Source organism: Entelurus aequoreus, linkage group LG04, assembly GCF_033978785.1.
Source record: "Entelurus aequoreus isolate RoL-2023_Sb linkage group LG04, RoL_Eaeq_v1.1, whole genome shotgun sequence".
NCBI classification, from domain to species: Eukaryota; Metazoa; Chordata; class Actinopteri; order Syngnathiformes; family Syngnathidae; genus Entelurus; species Entelurus aequoreus.
In genome coordinates this window covers 38,803,083-38,823,977 of record NC_084734.1, presented here as the reverse complement: position 1 = coordinate 38,823,977, position 20,895 = coordinate 38,803,083, and the positions used below count along the sequence as shown (strand labels likewise).

The following is a 20,895-nucleotide window of genomic DNA, read 5'->3' as shown; positions in this document are numbered from 1 at the left end:
ATTCAAGTTTCTTAAGGTTGATGGGGTCAAAGGTCATGTAGGTGCTCTGATATAAAGTCTTGTAAAATTGATTTATTTTGATGGTGTATGGATTGTTGTGTGTTTTATTGACCTGCAGCATGTTCTACAGACTAAATTAACCACAGGTGCGCACTAGGACATAACCCAGACAACAAAGAAAACTTGGTAAAGGTCCGAATCCATCAAGAAAAATGGCACCTGCAAACAAAAATGGCTCTGTTATTTGTACAGTGAGACAACTACATGATAATTTGGCTTTGTTTTTTAACCAGACGCCCGTCGTGACACAAGTCTTGCCAGAAATTGAACCCACACACTTTGCCCCGAAACACAGAAGAGTGTACTATTGCACCGCCAGAGAACAATAACCACAATAGTAAATAATGACAATACAATTTCAAAAGGGTGTCCCTTTTATCACAATGCTGTTTTTTTCCCTTACATTGATGTAATTACTTAGCAACAGCATTGTGTCATTCCATGTGTCATGTCTGTGTTGATCATGTTTTTGTTTGGCCATGTGCTGTTTGTTTTTTGGACGCTTTTTAGTTCCTGGTTTCACGCTATTGTTTTGTCACCATAGCAACCATTAGTTTTCACCTGTCCTCAGGTCACACACCTGATTCATTTGCACTCACGCACCTGTTGTTAATCATGTCTGTGTTATTTAAGCTTTTCATTTTCTGTTGGTCAGCCTGGCGACATCACATTCTTGCTCTGCACTCTTGACACGCTGCTTACTCTGTCCAGGTCATAGTTCATGCTGCTCTTTTCTTACCACGTAAGTTTTTTGTTTATTCAAGCCACTGTTTTGTACCTCCGCTGTGAGCGCCTTTTGTTTGTTCCTTTTTTCCATAGTTCTGCCTTTGTGCTAGTTTTGTTTTATTAGCAAAGTTTGTTCCCCGGCTTGTGCGCGCCATTTGTTTATACTTTTTATAGTCTATTATTAAATTATGTATTTAACTTCACGCCATGTCCGGTCCAATTCATTTGCACCACGGGAGAACAAACCACGCCAAACTCCAAGTCGTGACACCATGTTAGCATTTACAGGAAAAACAGTGTAAAAATATTTTTACACTTATAGAGTGGCACCTCAGATTTTGTTGGTAATTTGCTTCAAAAGGTCAGATGAAAACAGAATGACATGCGTGGAGACGGACTAGTTAGGCACAATGTTTGGCCATACGATAACCGAGAAAAACAAATTGTACGGAAAGTAAGGCGCACAATATGCAGCACTATATGACAGTTAAAAATGCTTAAAACACTTGATAAAGCCGTTGATGGCTCCAGATTGAACGTAGAACAAATCATTCTCCTCACATTATTCCATGTGGAAAGATTGCTTCAAAATACAAACAACTGAGAGGTTGATTGGTGTCTCATAACAGAAGTGTATTCATGGATGACGTCATACATCAGTAAACCATCCAGCCTTATGGAGGGGTCCAATGACTTCAAAAATCTGAAGTCATACTTCTCTGGTAGAGGACGTCGCCATGGCTACAAGAAAACATCTGGTCTGTCAAACAGTGACCAAGAATTGGAGGTCTTCAATCATTAGCAAGGAACAGTTGGTCAAAGGGTTCCTGCAGCGTAATGATTGACTTTGTCACAAGAAGAAGTGCCCACCATGTAAACACGTCCCTAAGTGACAAGCTTCCATACCCGTGAGATTGAAACTCAACAAGTGCAGGCATGAGGGTCTCTTACGGACAACTACCTGAGGAATTTCACAACCATTTCCAGCAAACTGGCTGGGAAACACCTTGAACTTGTGCTAGTCCATACGATCCAGGCACGTTTCATGTGTGGTGAAGATGCTGTATGGTGATGTAGGAGGAGGAAGCATGACTTCAAACCACACCTCCATCTCTGACTGATAATTCTCAGCGTGAAGGAAGAGGTGGCCTCGCTCATAAAGCAGAGCAACACTCATCTCCCAGCATTCGCCACCTTCCAGCCTTACGTTTACGGAGCGTTTCCTCGGAATGTTTTGGCAGAGCTGACAGCGGCTTGACCCGACTCCAGAGGAAGGGGGCTGTAGAATTTGACGGATCAGAACCAGAGCTGTGCCTGAGGACTAAGGAAGATTCCGGCGAGACGAAGCAGTGAACTTGGGAGGATGATGGACAGCATTGACAGAAATGTAGACCACTGCAATGTTAGCAACAACGCCACGTACAACATGCTTTCCTGGATTGTTGCTGGCCAGTTTGCGCTGGGTCTGCCTCTCAACCTGTCTGTCCTCTACATCTTCATCTTCAGGTACCACAGCGTCTTAATACTGTATATACTTCAGATACACACTTAGGTGAAGTAAAACATTGGATCACCCATGATAGACGAACTTGCACAAGTAGGTCGTGGCCAAACTTGAAGCCTAGGACCTGGTCTATGCAAGCTGAGCTCAGGGTGAAAAGATAACATCACAAAAATACCAAAGAAGAGCACCTTAATGCACTGTGCTCATGTTTTTATAAATAATAATTTCAGGGCAGAGGTGTCTAAAGTGTGGCCACTTTTACCTGCAGCTTGTTTTTATGCTAAAATGTGGATGTTAGAATGCTTGCAATCAGAGCCGGCCCAAGGCATAAGCGTACTAAGCGCTTGCTTAGGGCCCCGCGGCCACCAGGGGGCCCCCAAAAGCAATTAACAAAAAAATTATATTTTTTTATTTTTTGCATGTACGAGTCTGACTGATTTCTAGATATATTATTGTACAAAAACACAATTTTAGGTCAGAAAAGCCAGGAAGCACATGTTTTAAGTAGTGGGTGGAGTGGTGTGGGTGGTGAAGAACAGAGGAACAAAACTGTGATGTGATGGTCAAATGTGTGAATTAAGGACCTTAATTTAAGGTAGTTTATTTTGATTTTTTTCCCAAAAAATTTTTTGCACATCGTGATGTACATTTACATACTTTTAATATGTAGTAACTTTATATTTGTTTATAAACCGTTATGTTACCTTGTTTCTGGTAACTCTGTTCATTAATATTATTTAAGTATTTGCTTGATATTTAATTTAATTATGTTATTTTTTGTACAATTGAATTTGTTCCTTTTTATATATATTTAAGTGATTTTATTGTTGCACTTTTTTGTTTTTCTTGCACTACGAATTATTTTTGCACATTGCTGTTTCAGGTTTTTGTTACCAAAAATAATACAGTGAATCAGAATCAGCTTTATTGTCCAGTTATGTTTAACACACATGGAATTTAACTTCAGTAGACTGCGCTTTCTTTGTACAAAGTAAACATTAAATATGAACAATATAAACTAGTAATTAAAGATTAATATGTACAAGACTGATGAGACAAGATGACACTTTTACTGTAAACACAAAGCTTTATCACTTGGACTGTTCAACCCCAGGCCACTCTTGTAGCTGAATGTTTTCTACATTTTAAGATTAGGAACCATATGTGGCACTCTGGACATCATTCGTTCATTCATTGGTATTATTTATGTTCTTAACTGGGCCACACCCATATCTTTATAAATGACATGTCATTTGTAAAGACATGCCAGGCTGACAATAGGATAATGTAAACAACACTGCCAGAGCCGCAATGAGTTTATAGTAGGTGTGTGAATGATCAACAATCAATATTATTGGCAGAAATAGAGGGCCCCAAAATCTAATTTTGCTTAGGGCCCCATGGAGGCTTGGGCCGGCACTGCTTGCAATATATATTGTGTTGGTTTTAGCATCTTTAATGTACAAAATGTATTAAAGTACATGCGCCCCACCCATCCTTTTTGGGGGATCCGTTTGGATATCCCTGATTTAAAGGACTTGAACGATTTCAGAGTGCTTGGACTTCAGAGGACGAACCTCATACTGTAAAGGGTTGGCTTCATTGAAGACAACTCTTTAAAACGCAAACAAACATGCACCATGTGAACTCACCGCCCACGAGACGCATATGAGAGTAGTATCAACAAATCTGCCTTCACAAAAACAATGTTTACTTTTGATTGACAGCATCAGAGCGGTATACCATATAGCATTAATACAGTGGTATCTCGGTTTTTTGTTAGTAAACCGTTCCAAAAGGTCAGACGAAAAACAAATCAATTCTTCCTATAAAAAAAAAAAATGTAAATCCTAAATTATTAAACAGGACTGTCAAAGTTAATACGTTAACACATTAGATTAGTTTAGGGCTGCAATGATTAATCAATCAAATCAATTAATTTGATTAGAAAAATGATTTCATTTATATTATGTTGCTTCGATAAATTGTTTAATGAGTGTAACTAATAACAATTGATGAAATCCACACTGCATAGAGTTCCCGGAACTTAAAATATGCATAAACAGTGTTGATAATCTGATCCGGAAAGCCGGCCAAACTATTGGCACGCAATTGGAGGCGTTTGTGTCAGTGAGGGACAGGAGGTCACTGGACAAACTGCTGGCCATCATGGACAATCCTGCCCACCCACTCCACCTGACAATTAAGGGACAGCGGAGTTCATACTCCAACAGGCTCCTTCAACTTCCTTCCCGCACTGTGCGATTCAAGAACTCCTTCATTCCACACTCCATCCAGCTGTATAATCACTCGCCATACAGCAATAGATGACATGTTAGCTACTTCTCTTTGTTTATAATGTCTATTTTCTATTTCCTGCTGGACCTACTCTCCATTTTATGCTGCTGCTGTCATATAGACTGTCTATACTGTAATATTGTACATGGTCATTGGTTTATATTGTATATATGTTATAGACATAATATAATATATCTGTATATAAATTACTCTGTATACATATTATGTATATATTCGTATATATGTTAGATTTTTTATAGCTATATTAGTCTATTCATACCTGCATTGTCCTTTCCATCATTGTAACTGAGCTACTGTGTTGAACAATTTCCCTTGTGGATCATTAAAGTTTGTCTAATGTCTAATGTCTAATGTCTAATGTTTTAAAAAACAATAAAGGTAATGGCGAACACTTAAATCGTTTTTTATTTCAACTATTTTCCCTAAAATCCAATTTTAATAGGATAACTTGCTTTGATGTCTACTTGAAGAGCGTGTCGGAGACAGGAATGGTGGAAATGGTAAATGGGTCGTACTTGTATAGCGCTTTTCTACCTTTTTTTTTTAAGGAACTCAAAGCGCTTTGACACTATTTTCCACATTCACCCATTCACACACACACACATTCACACACTGACGCCGTGGAATTTTCATGTGAGTCCTTAAAACTTGTTTTCATTTGTTTTCTGCTCCGCTGTCAACTATTTATTTTATAACCGTCTATTTTGGTGAATAATTATGATGCTTCCCGCTTTTCGATGATGTTCTTGTCGGATAAATGCGACCGGAGCGCAGGAGCGTTCACATTAAGGACGCATCGCATATATATCTGATTTATTGCGACATACAAAGGAGGCCTGGGTCGGATATGAAAAATTCGGAATTTCACTGTTCACACTGACATGAAAAATTCGATACAGGTTGCATATGGGCAAAAAAATCGGAACTGACCTGCAGTGTGAACAAGGCCAAAATATGACTGCAAATTGTTAGTTGCTTTTCTTGGAATGCTTTTGTGCCTGTGCATGCGCTCTGTGCAAACAAATTCCCTAGACTGACGATCAATTTGTATTCAATACAGTAATAGTGAAAAATAAGTGAAGTGAATTACATTTATATAGCGCTTTTTCTCAAGTGACTCAAAGCGCTTTACATTGTGAAACCCAATATCTAAGTTACATTTAAACCAGTGTGGGTGGCACTGGGAGCAGGTGGGTAAAGTGTCTTGCCCAAGGACACAACGGCAGTGACTAGGATGGCGGAAGCAGGGATCGAACCTGCAACCCTCAAGTTGCTGGCACGGCCGCTCTACCAACCGAGCTATACCGTCCCATGCATTTAAAATATATGTATATTGTAGGGTGGCACTTCTGTGTTCCCATCATACCTTGCTGTGAATACCAATGAAGTATAGTTGTTAGTGTAGTGCTTAGTAAGTTGCCTCTTGTATGTCTTCCTCTATTTAGTAATGGTCCCTGTGTAAGTTTATGTACACTTTTTGACAGTGGCGGGCCGTGCGTTTCCCACCTAGGCCTTCAGTGATGTCCGACTTCAATGATTACCTCTCAAAATACCATAATTTATGTCACCACATGACCATTGCTGGAGAAATACTATACAGGAACACATTCACACACTATTGATCATTGAATCACATCAACCGTGTACAAAACGGGTTATTTTCTGGCGCATTTAAAAATCAATAAACCTGCATCAGCAATTAAAACATTTTATGTGGTACTGTCAAGATTAAAGTTGCAAAAAAACATATTAAACGTGAAAAAAAACAGAAATAAAATATTTGAACTCACAATTTGTAGCACCCATTCGACGCCGTATAAGCCAGTGGTACCCCTCTTAGTCGGTTGGGTCGAGTGGAAGTGGCGGGCATTTCCCCATTTCATCGCCGGGACAGCTTAGCTAGCTTCTGAGGTTGGCCGACATCGTCTCACAAGATGTAGTTTCTCTTTAAATATCCTTCTTGAAAATGGCCTTGCAAATATATGTGTTGTTTTGTCTAATCATAAAAGATGCAGACAAGGCGTGTTGGCTGACTTTCTTAAAGTTTACTCCACAGCATGCTCATCAATAACATCCAGCTGCGTGGCTGCATTCAACAACCTAAACGGGGTTACTGCGCATGCTATTCACTACTGTGGCATGCTGGGTAATGGAGTTCTTATGTTACCTAGCTCATAACATCACAATATATATCTGCCACCTAATCAACATTTTGTTCTCCTTCTTTGTGGGTCAACACTTCCTGCTTTCTGCTAAGTTGCAACTTGTGATTGGATACTCACTTTGGAATGACAAGTGAGTATCCAATCCCAGTCTCGTTAACATCAGGCTACCTAGAGAGGCTACTGTCAACAACTTGCAATCTGATTGGCTATCGCAACTGTCTCTCAACTCTATGTGTTCTCAAATTCATCCACTAACGGTCCCGGTGAGTATCCAATCACAGGACGTGTAAACATCACGTTCAACGTGAGGCTTTCTAGAAGGCCTTACTGACAACAACTCGTGATCTGATTGGCTATCGCAACTGTCTATCACCTGTATGTCCCCGATCACTTACAGTGCACAGACGCCTACATTGTTGATTCTGAAGGCCTCGGGCAGATTTGGTAAAGCATGGCAACAAAAGCTAGCTGAATTCTGATTGGATAAAAACTCTAACCTAAAAACAACAGCGCTGGAAGGAGCATAATATGATATGAAGAGAATAAGAATAATTTTAGATATTTATGGAAAGTAAATAAAAAAATACTTTTATCTTTAATTATGATCATGATTTCTGGTTATGTTATGCTATGATTTCTGACGGCACACCACGGCTTTTTAATACTGTGTCTTTGATGTTTTGTTGTGCCATTAGTTTGATTGGTGTTGTGTGTCATGAGTCGTGACCCTCATGCCATTTTCCCTTTTATGTAGAACTCCTAGTCAGTTTCCTATTGCTGATGCAATAAGGAGCATTGCAGTGTGACTCCCAAGGATGCAGAGAACGGCAGGCGGGATGTCGGTAAAACTAGATTTAAAGGCCTACTGAAATGAAATGTTCTTATTTAAACGGGGATAGCAGATCCATTCTATGTGTCATACTTGATCATTTCGCGATATTGCCATATTTTTGCTGAAAGGATTTAGTAGAGAACATCAACGATAAAGTTCGCAACTTTTGGTCACTGATAAAAAAGCCTTGCCTGTACCGGAAGTAGCGTGACGTCACAGGTTGTGGAGCGCCTCACATCTGCACATTGTTTACAATCATAGCCACCAGCAGCGAGAGCGATTCGGACCGAGAAAGCGACGATTACCCCATTAATTTGAGTGAGGATGAAAGATTTGTGGATGAGGAAAGTGAGAGTGAAGGATTAGAGGGCAGTGGAAGCGATTCAGATAGGGAAGATGCTGTGAGAGGCGGGTGGGACCTGATATTTAGCTGGGAATGACTAAAACAGTAAATAAACACAAGACATATATATACTCTATTAGCCACAACACAACCAGGCTTATATTTAATATGCCACAAATTAATCCCGCATAACAAACACCTCCCCCCTCCCGTCCATATAACCCACCAATACAACTCAAACACCCGCACAACACACTCAATCCCACAGCCCAAAGTACCGTTTACCTCCATAAAGTTCATACAGCACATATATTTCCCCAAAGTTACGTACGTGACATGCACATAGCGGCACGCACGTACGGGCAAGCGATCAAATGTTTGGAAGCCAAAGCTGCGTACTCACGGTAGCGCGTCTGCTATTCAACTCAAAGTCCTCCTGGTTGTGTTGCTGCAGCCATTCGCTAATACACCGCTTCCCACCTACAGCTTTCTTCTTTGCTGTCTTCATTGTTTATTAAACAAATTGCAAAAGATTCACCAACACAGATGTCCAGAATACTGTGGAATTTTGCGACGAAAACAGACGACTTAATAGCTGGCCACAATGGTGTCCCAATATGTCCGCTACAATCCGTGACGTCACGCGCAAACGTCATCATACCGAGACGTTTTCAGCAGGATATTTCGCGGGTGATTTAAAATTGCACTTTAGTAATCTAACCCGGCCGTATTGGCATGTGTTGCAATGTTAAAGGCCTACTGAAAGCCACTACTACCGACCACGCAGTCTGATAGTTTATATATCAATGATGAAATCTTAACATTGCAACACATGCCAATACGGCCGGGTTAACTTATAAAGTGCAATTTTAAATTTCCCGCTAAACTTCCGGTTCGAAATGCCTCTGAGGGTTGACGTATGCGCGTGACGTCAATCATTGAAACGGAAGTATTCGGACATCATTGAAGTCAATACGAAATAGCTCTGTTTTCATCTCATTATTCCACAGTATTCTGGACATCTGTGTTGGTGAATCTGTTGCAATTTGTTCATTGCATTATGGAGAAAGAAGCTGAGCAAGCAAAGAAGAAAGTTGTCGGTGCGAAGTGTCTATTTTGCGAGGGAAGTCAGCAACAACACGTACACAGCCGGCGCTTCTTTGTTTACATTCCCGAAAGATGCAGTCAAGATGGAAGAACTCGGACAACAGAGACTCTTACCAGGAGGACTTTGATTTGGATACACAGTTGCGAAAATGTGAGTACACAGCTGCGCTTCCAAACATTTGATCGCTTGCTATAACTAGCTCGAGCTAATAGCTAGGAGTTAGGAGCTAGCAATAGGATTCATTTGTGGCATATTAAATATAAGCCTGGTTGTGTTGTGGCTAATAGAGTATATATATGTCTTGTGTTTATTTATTGTTGTAGTCATTCCCAGCTGAATATCAGGTCCCACCCGCACGCTTCCAAACATTTGATTGCTTGCCCGTACGTGCGTGTCATGTACGTAACTTTGATTAAATATATAAGCTTTATGAACCTTGGGTTAGGTGAACGGTTGTTTGGGCTGAGTGAGTGTGTGTGTTATGCAGGTGTTTGAATTGTATTGGCGGGTTATATATACGGGATCCCGTCCATATTACCCGCTCGAGCTATAACTAGCTCGAGCTAGTAGCTAGTAGCTAGGAGCTGGGAGCTAGCATAACAAACACCTAGGTGTTTTTATGCGGGATTAATTTGTGGCATATTAAATATAAGCCTGGTTGTGTTGTGGCTAATAGAGTATATATATGTCTTGTGTTTATTTACTGTTGTAGTCATTCCCAGCTGAATATCAGGTCCCACCCGCGCGCTTCCAAACATTTGATTGCTTGCCAGTACGTGCGTGTCATGTACGTAACTTTGATTAAATATATAAGCTTTATGAACCTTGGGTTAGGTGAACGGTTGTTTGGGCTGAGTGAGTGTGTGTGTTGTGCAGGTGTTTGAATTGTATTGGCGGGTTATATATACAGGATCCCGTCCATATTACCCGCTCGAGCTATAACTAGCTCGAGCTAGTAGCTAGGAGCTAGCATAACAAACACCTAGGTGTTTTTCAATCAATCAATGTCAATCAATGTTTATTTATATAGCCCTAAATCACAAGTGTCTCAAAGGGCTGTACAAGCCACAACGACATCCTCGGTACAGAGCGGGATTAATTTGTGGCATATTAAATATAAGCCTGGTTGTGTTGTGGCTAATAGAGTATATATATGTCTTGTGTTTATTTACTGTTGTAGTCATTTCCAGCTGAATATCAGGTCACCCCCGGCTCTCACAGCATCTTCCCTATCTGAATAGCTTCCACTCCCCACTAGTCCTTCACTTGCACTTTCCTCATTTAAAAATATTTCATCCTCGCTCAAATTAATGGGGAAATCGTCGCTTTCTCGGTCCGAATCTCTCTCACTTCATGCGGCCATCATTGTAAACAATAGGGAACTTTGCGTATATGTTCAATTGACTATGTCACGCTACTTCCGGTAGGGGCAAGCCTTTTTTTATCAGATACCAAAAGTTGCGATCTTTATCGTCGTTGTTCTATACTAAATCCTTTCAGCAAAAATATGGCAATATCGCGAAATGATCAAGTATGACACATAGAATAGATCTGCTATCCCCGTTTAAATTTAAAAAATTCATTTCAGTAGGCCTTTAAGATTTCCTCATTGATATATAAACTATCAGACTGCGTGGTCGGTAGTAGTGGGTTTCAGTAGGCCTTTAATGGCAACAACAAGCAGGGAACAAAAAATTCTAGCACACCAAACAGACTACCAAGTAAATTGATCCGGCACTGAAAGAGGTACCCAGGTGGAACTTAATAGAACTAATTGGGACTAATTAAAAATCAATAAAAACAATAAATCAATAAAGAACTAATTTACATACAGTAAAGGTGCTTCAAAACACAGATACCAAACAGGAAATAGTGGCAAAACAAGAGCTCCAGGACAGGAAATGATTCTAATCACAGGAAGTTGATAACAAAACCCAAATAGATCATGACATATTTATGACGATGTTAGCGAAGACAGCAAAGAGGGAGGAGGGGAAGAAAGAACCCTCCGTCGCAGCCTTCTATCTTACTACAAGTTATTTCTTGCATTTTAATAGTGCTTCTCACCTTCTTTACCAAAGTTTTGGGACTTTGTAACTATCTTTCACCCCATGGTGGTATTGGTTAAAAAAAGTACAGAGACTAAATCGCGGGATTCTTCGTTTGGGCACTAGATTCCACGGAATGACACGAGGGAAAACAGATTAGTTTGTTATGTGCAATGATTGGCTGTACAAAAACCTCGACAAAATTTTGGCAAAAGGTTTTGTAGGAAACTGGATCATATAAAAGTGGGGTGCACGAAAACCGAGGTAACACTGTACTTATTATAGCGGTATGTAATTATGTGGTAGGAGAACTAATATTGTCCACTATAATGAATTAATGATAATGTAAATAATAAAAACTCTGAATTCCATCCATCCATCTTCTTCCGCTTATCCAAGGTTGGGCCGCGGGGCCAGCAGCCTAAGCAGAAAAGCCCAGACTTCCCTCTCCCCAGCCACTTTGTCTACTATTATACATTAATAAAGTTATTTTAATTATTATAGAGTACTCAATGCTTTGAGTTGCATTGTTGGGTTTTTGATTAGGACTTTTGGATGGACATGCATTGCGACCTTTGCAGGTGACTCGGACTAGCCTTCTCTGGGCCTATGGCTGCATGTGCTTGGTTGATCAGGGTTTAGTGCTTTCTGCATGTCTCGCTGATCTCTGGTGGTGGGCTGTGTGGCGTAGACCACAACCACCTGCTGGTGGCGCTAAATGAAACTCTGGGCTCAGTGGCAGCTTCTCTCTGAAAGCGACCTGTTTGAAGCCTTGCAATGGAGAGGAACTGAGGACCGATGCTGCATAAAGATCTTGGAACTTTAGATAAAACTGAGGTAATTAGTTAGTTTTTGCAACGACAAACTTTCTTATCATGGGCGCACATCAAGTTTAAAATAGCATCCTAAAGCGAAACGTGAACGTGAGGATGGCGTCGCCAGCATGAATGCTACGTGGACAGCAAACAGAGGACAACAAACTATGCTGGCCGAGTTTGTCTGTGTTTACCACAAATAACTAAATAGCGTTTCAAAATGGACAGCCACCGCACAGAAGACATTAACATCTGTAAAGACCAAGTGCTGCAAGATGTGTCAGGAAGTGGTGGTGACAAACCCCAAGATGCAGAGATGGCAGGCTTGGTGCAGGAAAACATGAATTTAATGTCCAAAAAAATGCAGGTAAAACATGAACCAGGAGGCAGGAAACAGCAAACAGGAACCAGGGAATAGCTCACAGCATACAAGAAACAGGGAGAACTGGAGACGGCAAACAGTCCACAGCATACAGCAAACAATACTCCAGCACTGACTGGAGGGCAAGGCAGGTATAAATAGCAGCCGACTGATTGACACCAGGTGTGGCCAGGTGCCAATCAGCCGCAGCTGAGGGGAAACAGCGCTAAGGGAGGTAAGCAGGAAACTGAACAGAAAAAAGAGCGCTGACAGGAAATTAAACACAAACAGAGGGAAAACTAAAACATAACCAAACTGCCAGTGACAAGCCTGACAAGATGTTGTTCATGTTGCCAACTAACGTCGTACAAACTAGAGGTAGTTTGTACAAAAAAACAGATTAGCGCCGTCATCTGAAAAAGTGAGGTAGCTTGTTTGTGTAAATGAGGTTTTGTAATTCGATGAAGCCCAGCACAAATGACAGAAAGTAATGAGGGAATCGAGAGGCAATCAAAGGAATTGATTAACGTGGACCCCGACTTAAACAAGTTGAAACATTTATTTGGGTGTTATCATTTAGTGGTCAACTGTACGGAATATGTACTGTACTGTACTGTGCAATCTACTAATAAAAGTCTCAATCAATGTCTCAATCAATCAAGTTCTATATTGACAACCATCACGTCTCTCGTCAACACACTGGCTTCTCGTCTTCTCTCACACACACACGTCCGGCTTCACAATAACAACGCGTGACGTCACATCCGATCCAACTGCACTAATAAAATGAAAAATTGCTCTACATTTTTTTGAACTGGTTAAACTAAGGAATAGTAAATGCAGATGTAATTGGTGCACTATGTAAAGTTGTTTATGGATATCTTTATTACATCATCAATTAAAGGCCTACTGAAATGAATTTTTTTTATTTAAACGGGGATAGCAGATCTATTCTATGTGTCATACTTGATCATTTCGCGATATTGCCATATTTTTGCTGAAAGGATTAAGTATAGAACAACGACGATAAAGATTGCAACTTTTGGTATCTGATAAAAAAAAGGCTTGCACCTACCGGAAGTAGCGTGACGTAGTCAGTTGAACATATATGCAAAGTTCCCTATTGTTTACAATGATGGCCGCATGAAGTGAGAGAGATTCGGACCGAGAAAGCGACAATTTCCCCATTAATTTGAGCGAGGATGAAAGATTTGTGGATGAGTAAAGTGCAAGTGAAGGACTAGTGGGGAGTTGAAGCTATTCAGATAGGGAAGATGCTGTGAGACCCGAGGGTGACCTGATATTCAGCTGGGAATGACTACAACAGTAAATAAACACAAGACATATATATACTCTATTAGCCACAACACAACCAGGCTTATATTTAATATGCCACAAATTAATCCTGCATAAAAACACCTGCGTGTTTGTTATGCTAGCTCCTAGCTCCTCTGCTAGCTCCTAGCTCCATAGAACACGCCAATACAATTCAAACACCTGATCAACACACACAATCACTCAGCCCAAAAGACAGTTTACCTAACCCAAGGTTCATAAAGCTTATATATTTTTAAAAAGTTACGTACGTGACGCGCACATACGGTCAAGTTATCGAATGTTTAGCAGCCAAGGCTGCATACTCACGGTACCTGATATTCAGCTGGGAATGACTACAACAGTAAATAAACACAAGACATATATATACTCTATTAGCCACAACACAACCAGGCTTATATTTAATATGCCACAAATTAATCCTGCATAATAACACCTGCGTGTTTGTTATGCTAGCTCCTAGCTCCTCTGCTAGCTCCTAGCTCCATAGAACACGCCAATACAATTCAAACACCTGATCAACACACACAATCACTCAGCCCAAAAGACCGTTCACCTAACCCAAGGTTCATAAAGCTTATATATTTTTAAAAAGTTACGTACGTGACGCGCACGTACGGTACGGTACGTGTTATGCTAGCTCCTAGCTCCTCTGCTAGCTCCTAGCTCCATAGAACACGCCAATACAATTCAAACACATGATCAACACACACAATCACTCAGCCCAAAAGACCGTTCACCTAACCCAAGGTTCATAAAGCTTATATATTTAAAAAAAGTTACGTACATACGCAAAAAAAAGCCAAAGCTGCATACTCACAGTAGCACGTCTGCGTCTTTGTCATCCAAATCAAAGTAATCCTGGTAAGAGTCTGTGTTGTCCCAGTTCTCTACAGGCGTCTGTGTATCCAAATCAAAAGTCCTCCTGGTTAGAGTCTCTGTTATCCGAGTTCTTCCATCTTGACTGCATCTTTCGGGAATGTAAACAAAGAAGCGCCGGCTGTGTACTGTTGCGGCTGACTACGTTCGAAAAATACGTCCATTTCGCACCGACAACTTTCTTCTTTGCTTGCTTGGCTTCCTTCTCCATAATGCAATGAACATGATTGAAACAGATTCACGAACACAGATGTCCAGAATACTGTGGAATTATGAAATGAAAACAGAGCTTTTTCGTATCGGCTTCAATGTGGAAGGCATACCCGTGTTCGCCGGGCTACGTCACGCGCATACGTCATCCGCAGAGGCGTTTCGAACCGGAAGTTTAGCGGCAAATTTAAAATGTCACTTTATAAGTTAACCCGGCCGTATTGGCATGTGTTATAATGTTAAGATTTCATCATTGATATATAAACTATCAGACTGCGTGGTCGGTAGTAGTGGGTTTCAGTAGGCCTTTAAAATACTGTATAGTACATATGTACCTAGTTTGCTATATTATTGCAAAGACTTTCCAAATCTGCACCTGATTCTTACTATACTTACTGTCACCAAGTTTTGAGCAAGTCTTGCAGATCAGTAAAACATTTAAAACCATTTCTGTATGACATTCTTACTACCAAATTGCATTTTTATCTGAATTTTGGGGTATTTGTTCGGCAAATTTTATTTATGCAAGCAAATAATAACCTGTGATTAAACACAGTTCAAGAGTGTAATTAATCTGATTAAAAAATAATGACTTGACAGCCCTTATATAAATGTGTGTGTGTGTGTGTGTGTGTGTGCGTGCGTGCGTGCGTGCGTGCGTGCGTGCGTGCGTGCGTGCGTGCGTGTGTGTGTGTGAGTGTGTGTGTGTGAGTGTGTTTGTGTGTGTACATATGTATGAATGTATCTATACACATATATGTGTATATACGTACACACATTCACATGTATATATATACATATTCACATGTACATATACTGTATACATATAAATATATACATATACAAGTATATATACATAAATATATATACACATATATCTACATATATATATATATATATATATATATATATATATATATATATATATATATATATATATATATATATATATATATATATATATATATATATATATATATATATATATATATACCAAGCCTGCCATCTCTGCATCTTGGGGTTTGTCACCACCACTTCCTGACACATCTTGCAGCACTTGGTCTTTACAGATGTTAATGTCTTCTGTGCGGTGGCTGTCCATTTTGAAACGCTATTTAGTTATTTGTGGTAAACACAGACAAACTCGGCCAGCATAGTTTGTTGTCCTCTGTTTGCTGTCCACGTAGCATTCATGCTATGCTGGTGACGCCATCCTCACGTTCACGTTTCGCTTTAGGATGCTATTTTAAACTTGATGTGCGCCCATGATAAGAAAGTTTGTCGTTGCAAAAACTAACTAATTACCTCAGTTTTATCTAAAGTTCCAAGATCTTTATGCAGCATCGGTCCTCAGTTCCTCTCCATTGCAAGGCTTCAAACAGGTCGCTTTCAGAGAGAAGCTGCCACTGAGCCCAGAGTTTCATTTAGCGCCACCAGCTGGTGGTTGTGCTCTACGCCACACAGCCCACCACCAGAGATCAGCGAGACATGCAGAAAGCACTAAACCCTGATCAACCAAGCACATGCAGCCATAGGCCCAGAGAAGGCTAGTCCGAGTCACCTGCAAAGGTCGCAATGCATGTCCATCCAAAAGTCCTAATCAAAAACCCAACAACATTGAGTACTCTATAATAATATGTATATATATATATATATATATATATATATATATATATATATATATATATATATATATATATATATATATATATATATATATATATATATATATATATATATATATATATATATATATATATATATATATATATATGTAGATATATGTGTATATATATTTATGTATATATACTTGTATATGTATATATGTATATGTATACAGTATATGTACATGTGAATATGTATATATATACATGTGAATGTGTGTACGTATATACACATATATATAGTGTGTGCTGATGATTGTTGTGATGTGGAGACGGAGTGGGATTTAATAATTGAGGAATACTACTTCAAACTGTTTTTAGCTACAGATTGTCTTGTTGTACAATTTATATGATACATTTACACACACAATATCATTACAAAGGAGCAGATACCATGTGGGATACATAGTGGTTATTGTGTTTGTGGTTTGCAGTGTTGTTACACAACATTGCAAACCACAAACACAATAATCATAATCATATTTTAGCTCTCTCAATTTATAGCTATTATAAGCAAAATATTGCCAACTGTTCTCAGTATGGATCCAATTCTTCTTATTTAGGTTCAAGTTCTGGAAGAACAAGAGCATCTTCCTTTTCAACATTGTGGTGGCAGACTTCCTGCTGGTGGCATGTCTTCCTGCCAAGGCCTACCACTACCAGCGGGGCCAGAGACGCAGTCCCAACTACATCATGTGCAAGACCATGCTCTTTATGGTCTTCCTCAACCGCGGCGCCAGCATTGCCTTCCTGGTCATGCTGTCCATTGACCGCTACTTCAACGTGGTCCACCTGGGCAGGAGGAACTTTGTCAAAGTCCTGAAGAAGTCCCCCCAAATCTCGGTGGTCATTTGGCTGTTTCTGCTGCCCCTCACCATCCCCACCATGCTCAACACCTTTGAGTGCTGTAACAGCTACGGCCGAGTCAACAACACCTTCTCTCAGGACGTGACGGACACCTCCAGGGAGGTACTGCTGAGCCACTCATATCTTTTTTGTATCAAACCTCCTAAAATAACACCAAAAACTTACCTCACCTGCTTCAAGTTTTCTCACAATTTAACCGAGCATCTTTTATACAATCAAAACAATTGATTAACTGTGCTGTATGATAATCTTATCTTAACTTCTGAAGGTGGTCTTCTTCGCTGAAATTCTCCTCCCTTTCATCATTCTGGTCTTCTGCACGGTGCGCATCGTCCACCGACTGAGAAGGAAGACAGTGGGTGACAAGAGCAAACTGAGGAGAGCATCATATGTGGTCACGTCCGTGGTGGTGCTCTTCTCCATCTGTTTCCTGCCGTCCACCATCGCCCGAGCGGTGCTGCTGGCAACACGGCTGGGGATGAGGCCGGAAGCGGAGAATGTGGCGGCTCAGGTGTACGACAGCCTCATGGTTCTGTCCTACATCGACTGCCTGCTTGACCCGCTGGTCTACTGCTTCTGTCACTCGGGTTTCAAGGACGCCTACGTCACCACCTTCTGTCCTGTCTTCCTGCAGAAGAGGCTGCTGAAATTGGAGTTTAGCTCAGGAATGGGAACAACGACCACCACAACAAGCTCTAGGGGGAGAACCCTTTCTTTGCCAATGTTAGATAAATGACTTTAATGACTGTCATGAACATTGATTATGAAAACGTGCCTATGGATATTCTCATTCATCCAGGTCATTGTGTTCTTATGAAAACACATCACAATGTGTCTATCTGACACAGTGACATGCAGTCAGGGGAGGCAGGTGAGGCGGGGCCTCACCTGCCATCATGGAAAGAAAAAAAATGTAAAAAGAAAAAAAATGAATTAAATTGTTATATGTATCCAGTGGTTATACTATAAAGTTATTTTCCATTTAACTTCACCAGTTTTACATTATTTTTATTCAAAATCGCTGAATTTTCACATTTGCTGTTCAAATACTGAGAAGAGACTTGCTGTGATCAGCAGCCAGTTGAGGGACGTCACTCAGTTGAGCCTCACCATGGATTGCGGACTCGGCTAACTGCTGGCCTGCTGTGCAGTGAGACCGTATTGCTATATGAATTATATTATACATTTCCATAGTTTAGTTAGCTGAGGTATATAATGTAAAGTGTATTTTTTCAACAACTGTATGTGTGTAAAGTATTTCTTGTGCTGAGCAATCATACAACTGCTGCGAAGACGCACTGGCTGAGGCTAGAAGTAATCCCGCCTCCTTGTGGATAATGCACCCCCGCCGTAGAATGCACCCCCTGACGGGAGTGTTATATCAACTAAAGCCCACACTTAAACTTTCCACGTGCAAGATTGAATCTATTTAAAAAAGTTATTCAATAAGAAGCCAAAAAGTGCAAAAACAATAATGTTCGTGTTGGAGGAGTTGTGAATGACTGCTGGGCCACAACATTAGGTACACCTGCAGACTGCAGCACGGATTTCATATTTCAGTCATTCACAACTCCTCCAACACGAACATTATTGTTTTTGCACTTTTTGGCTTCATTTTAAATAGATTCAATCTTGCACGTAGAAAGTTTAAGTGTGGGCTTTAGTTGATACAACACTCCCGTCAGGGGGTGCATTCTACGGCGGGGGTACATTATCCAGCACAACAGCGGCGCATGGACTTCATTTATAAGTAAAGGTAAGACCATAATAACGTTTTTTTTTTTTTTTAAATGTGCTTTTTTGTGTGCTACAGTTTGTATGTGTAAAGTTAAAGTTAAGTTAAAGTACCAATGATTGTCACACACACACTAGGTGTAATGAAATTTGTCCTCTGCATTTGACCCATCCCCTTGTTCACCCCCTGGGAGGTGAGGGGAGCAGTGGGCAGCAGTGGGCAGCAGCGGTGCCGCGCCTGGGAATAATTTTTGGTGATTTAACACCAGTGGCGTGCAGTCACTAGAGCAGGGGTCACCAACGCGGTGCCCGCGGGCACCAGGTCGCCCGTAAGGACCAGATGAGTCGCCCGCGGGCCTGTTCTTAAAAAAAAAAAAAAAAAAAAAAAAAAAAAAAAATTTAAAAAAAAAATAATTTTTTTTTTTTTTTTTTTTTTTTAAAATTTAAATCTACATAGAAAAAACACAAGATACACTTTCAATCAGTGCATCAACCCAAACAACCTCCCCCATGCACACTCATCCACACCCACTCACACAAAAGGGGTTATTTCTTTCTGCTACCAATATTCTGGTTCCCACAACATAGACAACACATCTGCAAGGGACACAGTCCCTGAAGCACACATGATTGTATAGGCTGCTGGTCCACTAACATTTTCCTTAATTACTATTTTTTATTTAATTATTTTTATATTGTTTTACTTTCTTTTTTATCCAAGAAAATGTTTTTTATTTATTTATCTTATTTTATTTTATTTTTTAAAAAAGGGCCTTATCTTCAACAGACCAGGTTGTCAATGAAATTAGATTTGTTTAAAGGGTTTTTTAAACCAGGCCCAGTCCAGATAATGTCCAAGTCGGACTCAGCAACACACACCTTCATTCATGTACACAGAAAAAAATTAGGGAACACAACAGATTGCATATAATTTATAAACAAAATTACATTTTCAAAATAAGCATTTATGTACAGTCCAGATTATGTCCAGGTCACTCAAATTAGGGAACACAACAACAGATATCATATAATCTATAAACATAATTATACTTTCAAAATAAGCCTTTGAGGACTTCTCATCTTTTTTTTAATGTTTTTTGGCATCATTATCGTTTTCAACCATGTAACTTTCTAAAGTTAGAAAATACTGAATAAATGTTTTAAAGAAAGTAATACTAAGTGAATATCTGTTTTTGGCCTTAAAAATAAACATTTTACCGAGTACTATAATTAAATTGACTAAATCATGATTGTCAATGAACTCTCCTAAAATAACAGAAACCACATTAAGCTTCATAAACAAACCAATCCTTAAACACATTTTTTCAACTTCCACCCAAAACAAAGACACAATATAACAATACCAAAACAAATGCAGGGTGGATTCAGGCTCCTGACAACAAAATCGGCAATCATCTGACTCTGTCATATTCCATAATTTTAACATTTTCCCTGTGGGTAAGAAGTTATAAATAATTTTAATTTGAAAATAACGATTTTGCACATCGATAGTGGTTTTATAGATTAGTTTGAATATGGCATCCCATGGCAACGGGCAGTCAAAAAAGTCCTCCCATTTTCCATTTGTGTTGTATGAGGCAGCCTTCAAAGATTTCTTTATTAAATAAAAATTATATATTTTTCTATTTATTTTAGTTCCTTTTTGCCAACTAGAATTTCTTATTAGAGGTTTACAAACTAATAATTTAGTAGTTCCATAATTAATTATTTGTTTCCATCTTTTCCCAATTACTCCAGTTAGTTGATAAAATGAAAAGCTTGAGCAAGCATCACCATACATAGCTCTAAATTCATCATACTTCATAATTTTACCATTCTCACTGATAATATCATTGACAAAAATGATTCCTCTTTCAAACATATTTTTCCAAAAGAAAGGCTTTCCATCTATTACAATATTAGAG

The 20,895-nt window shown here is 39.7% G+C and overlaps 1 protein-coding gene across 1 annotated transcript; it reads left to right on the top strand.

The window, feature by feature from the left end:
* The first annotated feature begins 1,850 nt into the window (after positions 1-1,850).
* On the top strand, positions 1,851-17,998 carry LOC133648591 (12-(S)-hydroxy-5,8,10,14-eicosatetraenoic acid receptor-like). The gene is made up of 3 exons (XM_062044833.1): positions 1,851-2,292; positions 16,933-17,338; positions 17,505-17,998. The coding sequence occupies exons 1-3, from the start codon at positions 2,150-2,152 to the stop codon at positions 17,970-17,972; spliced, it is 1,017 nt and encodes a 338-aa protein (XP_061900817.1). The 5' UTR covers positions 1,851-2,149; the 3' UTR covers positions 17,973-17,998.
* Positions 17,999-20,895: the final 2,897 nt, after the last annotated feature.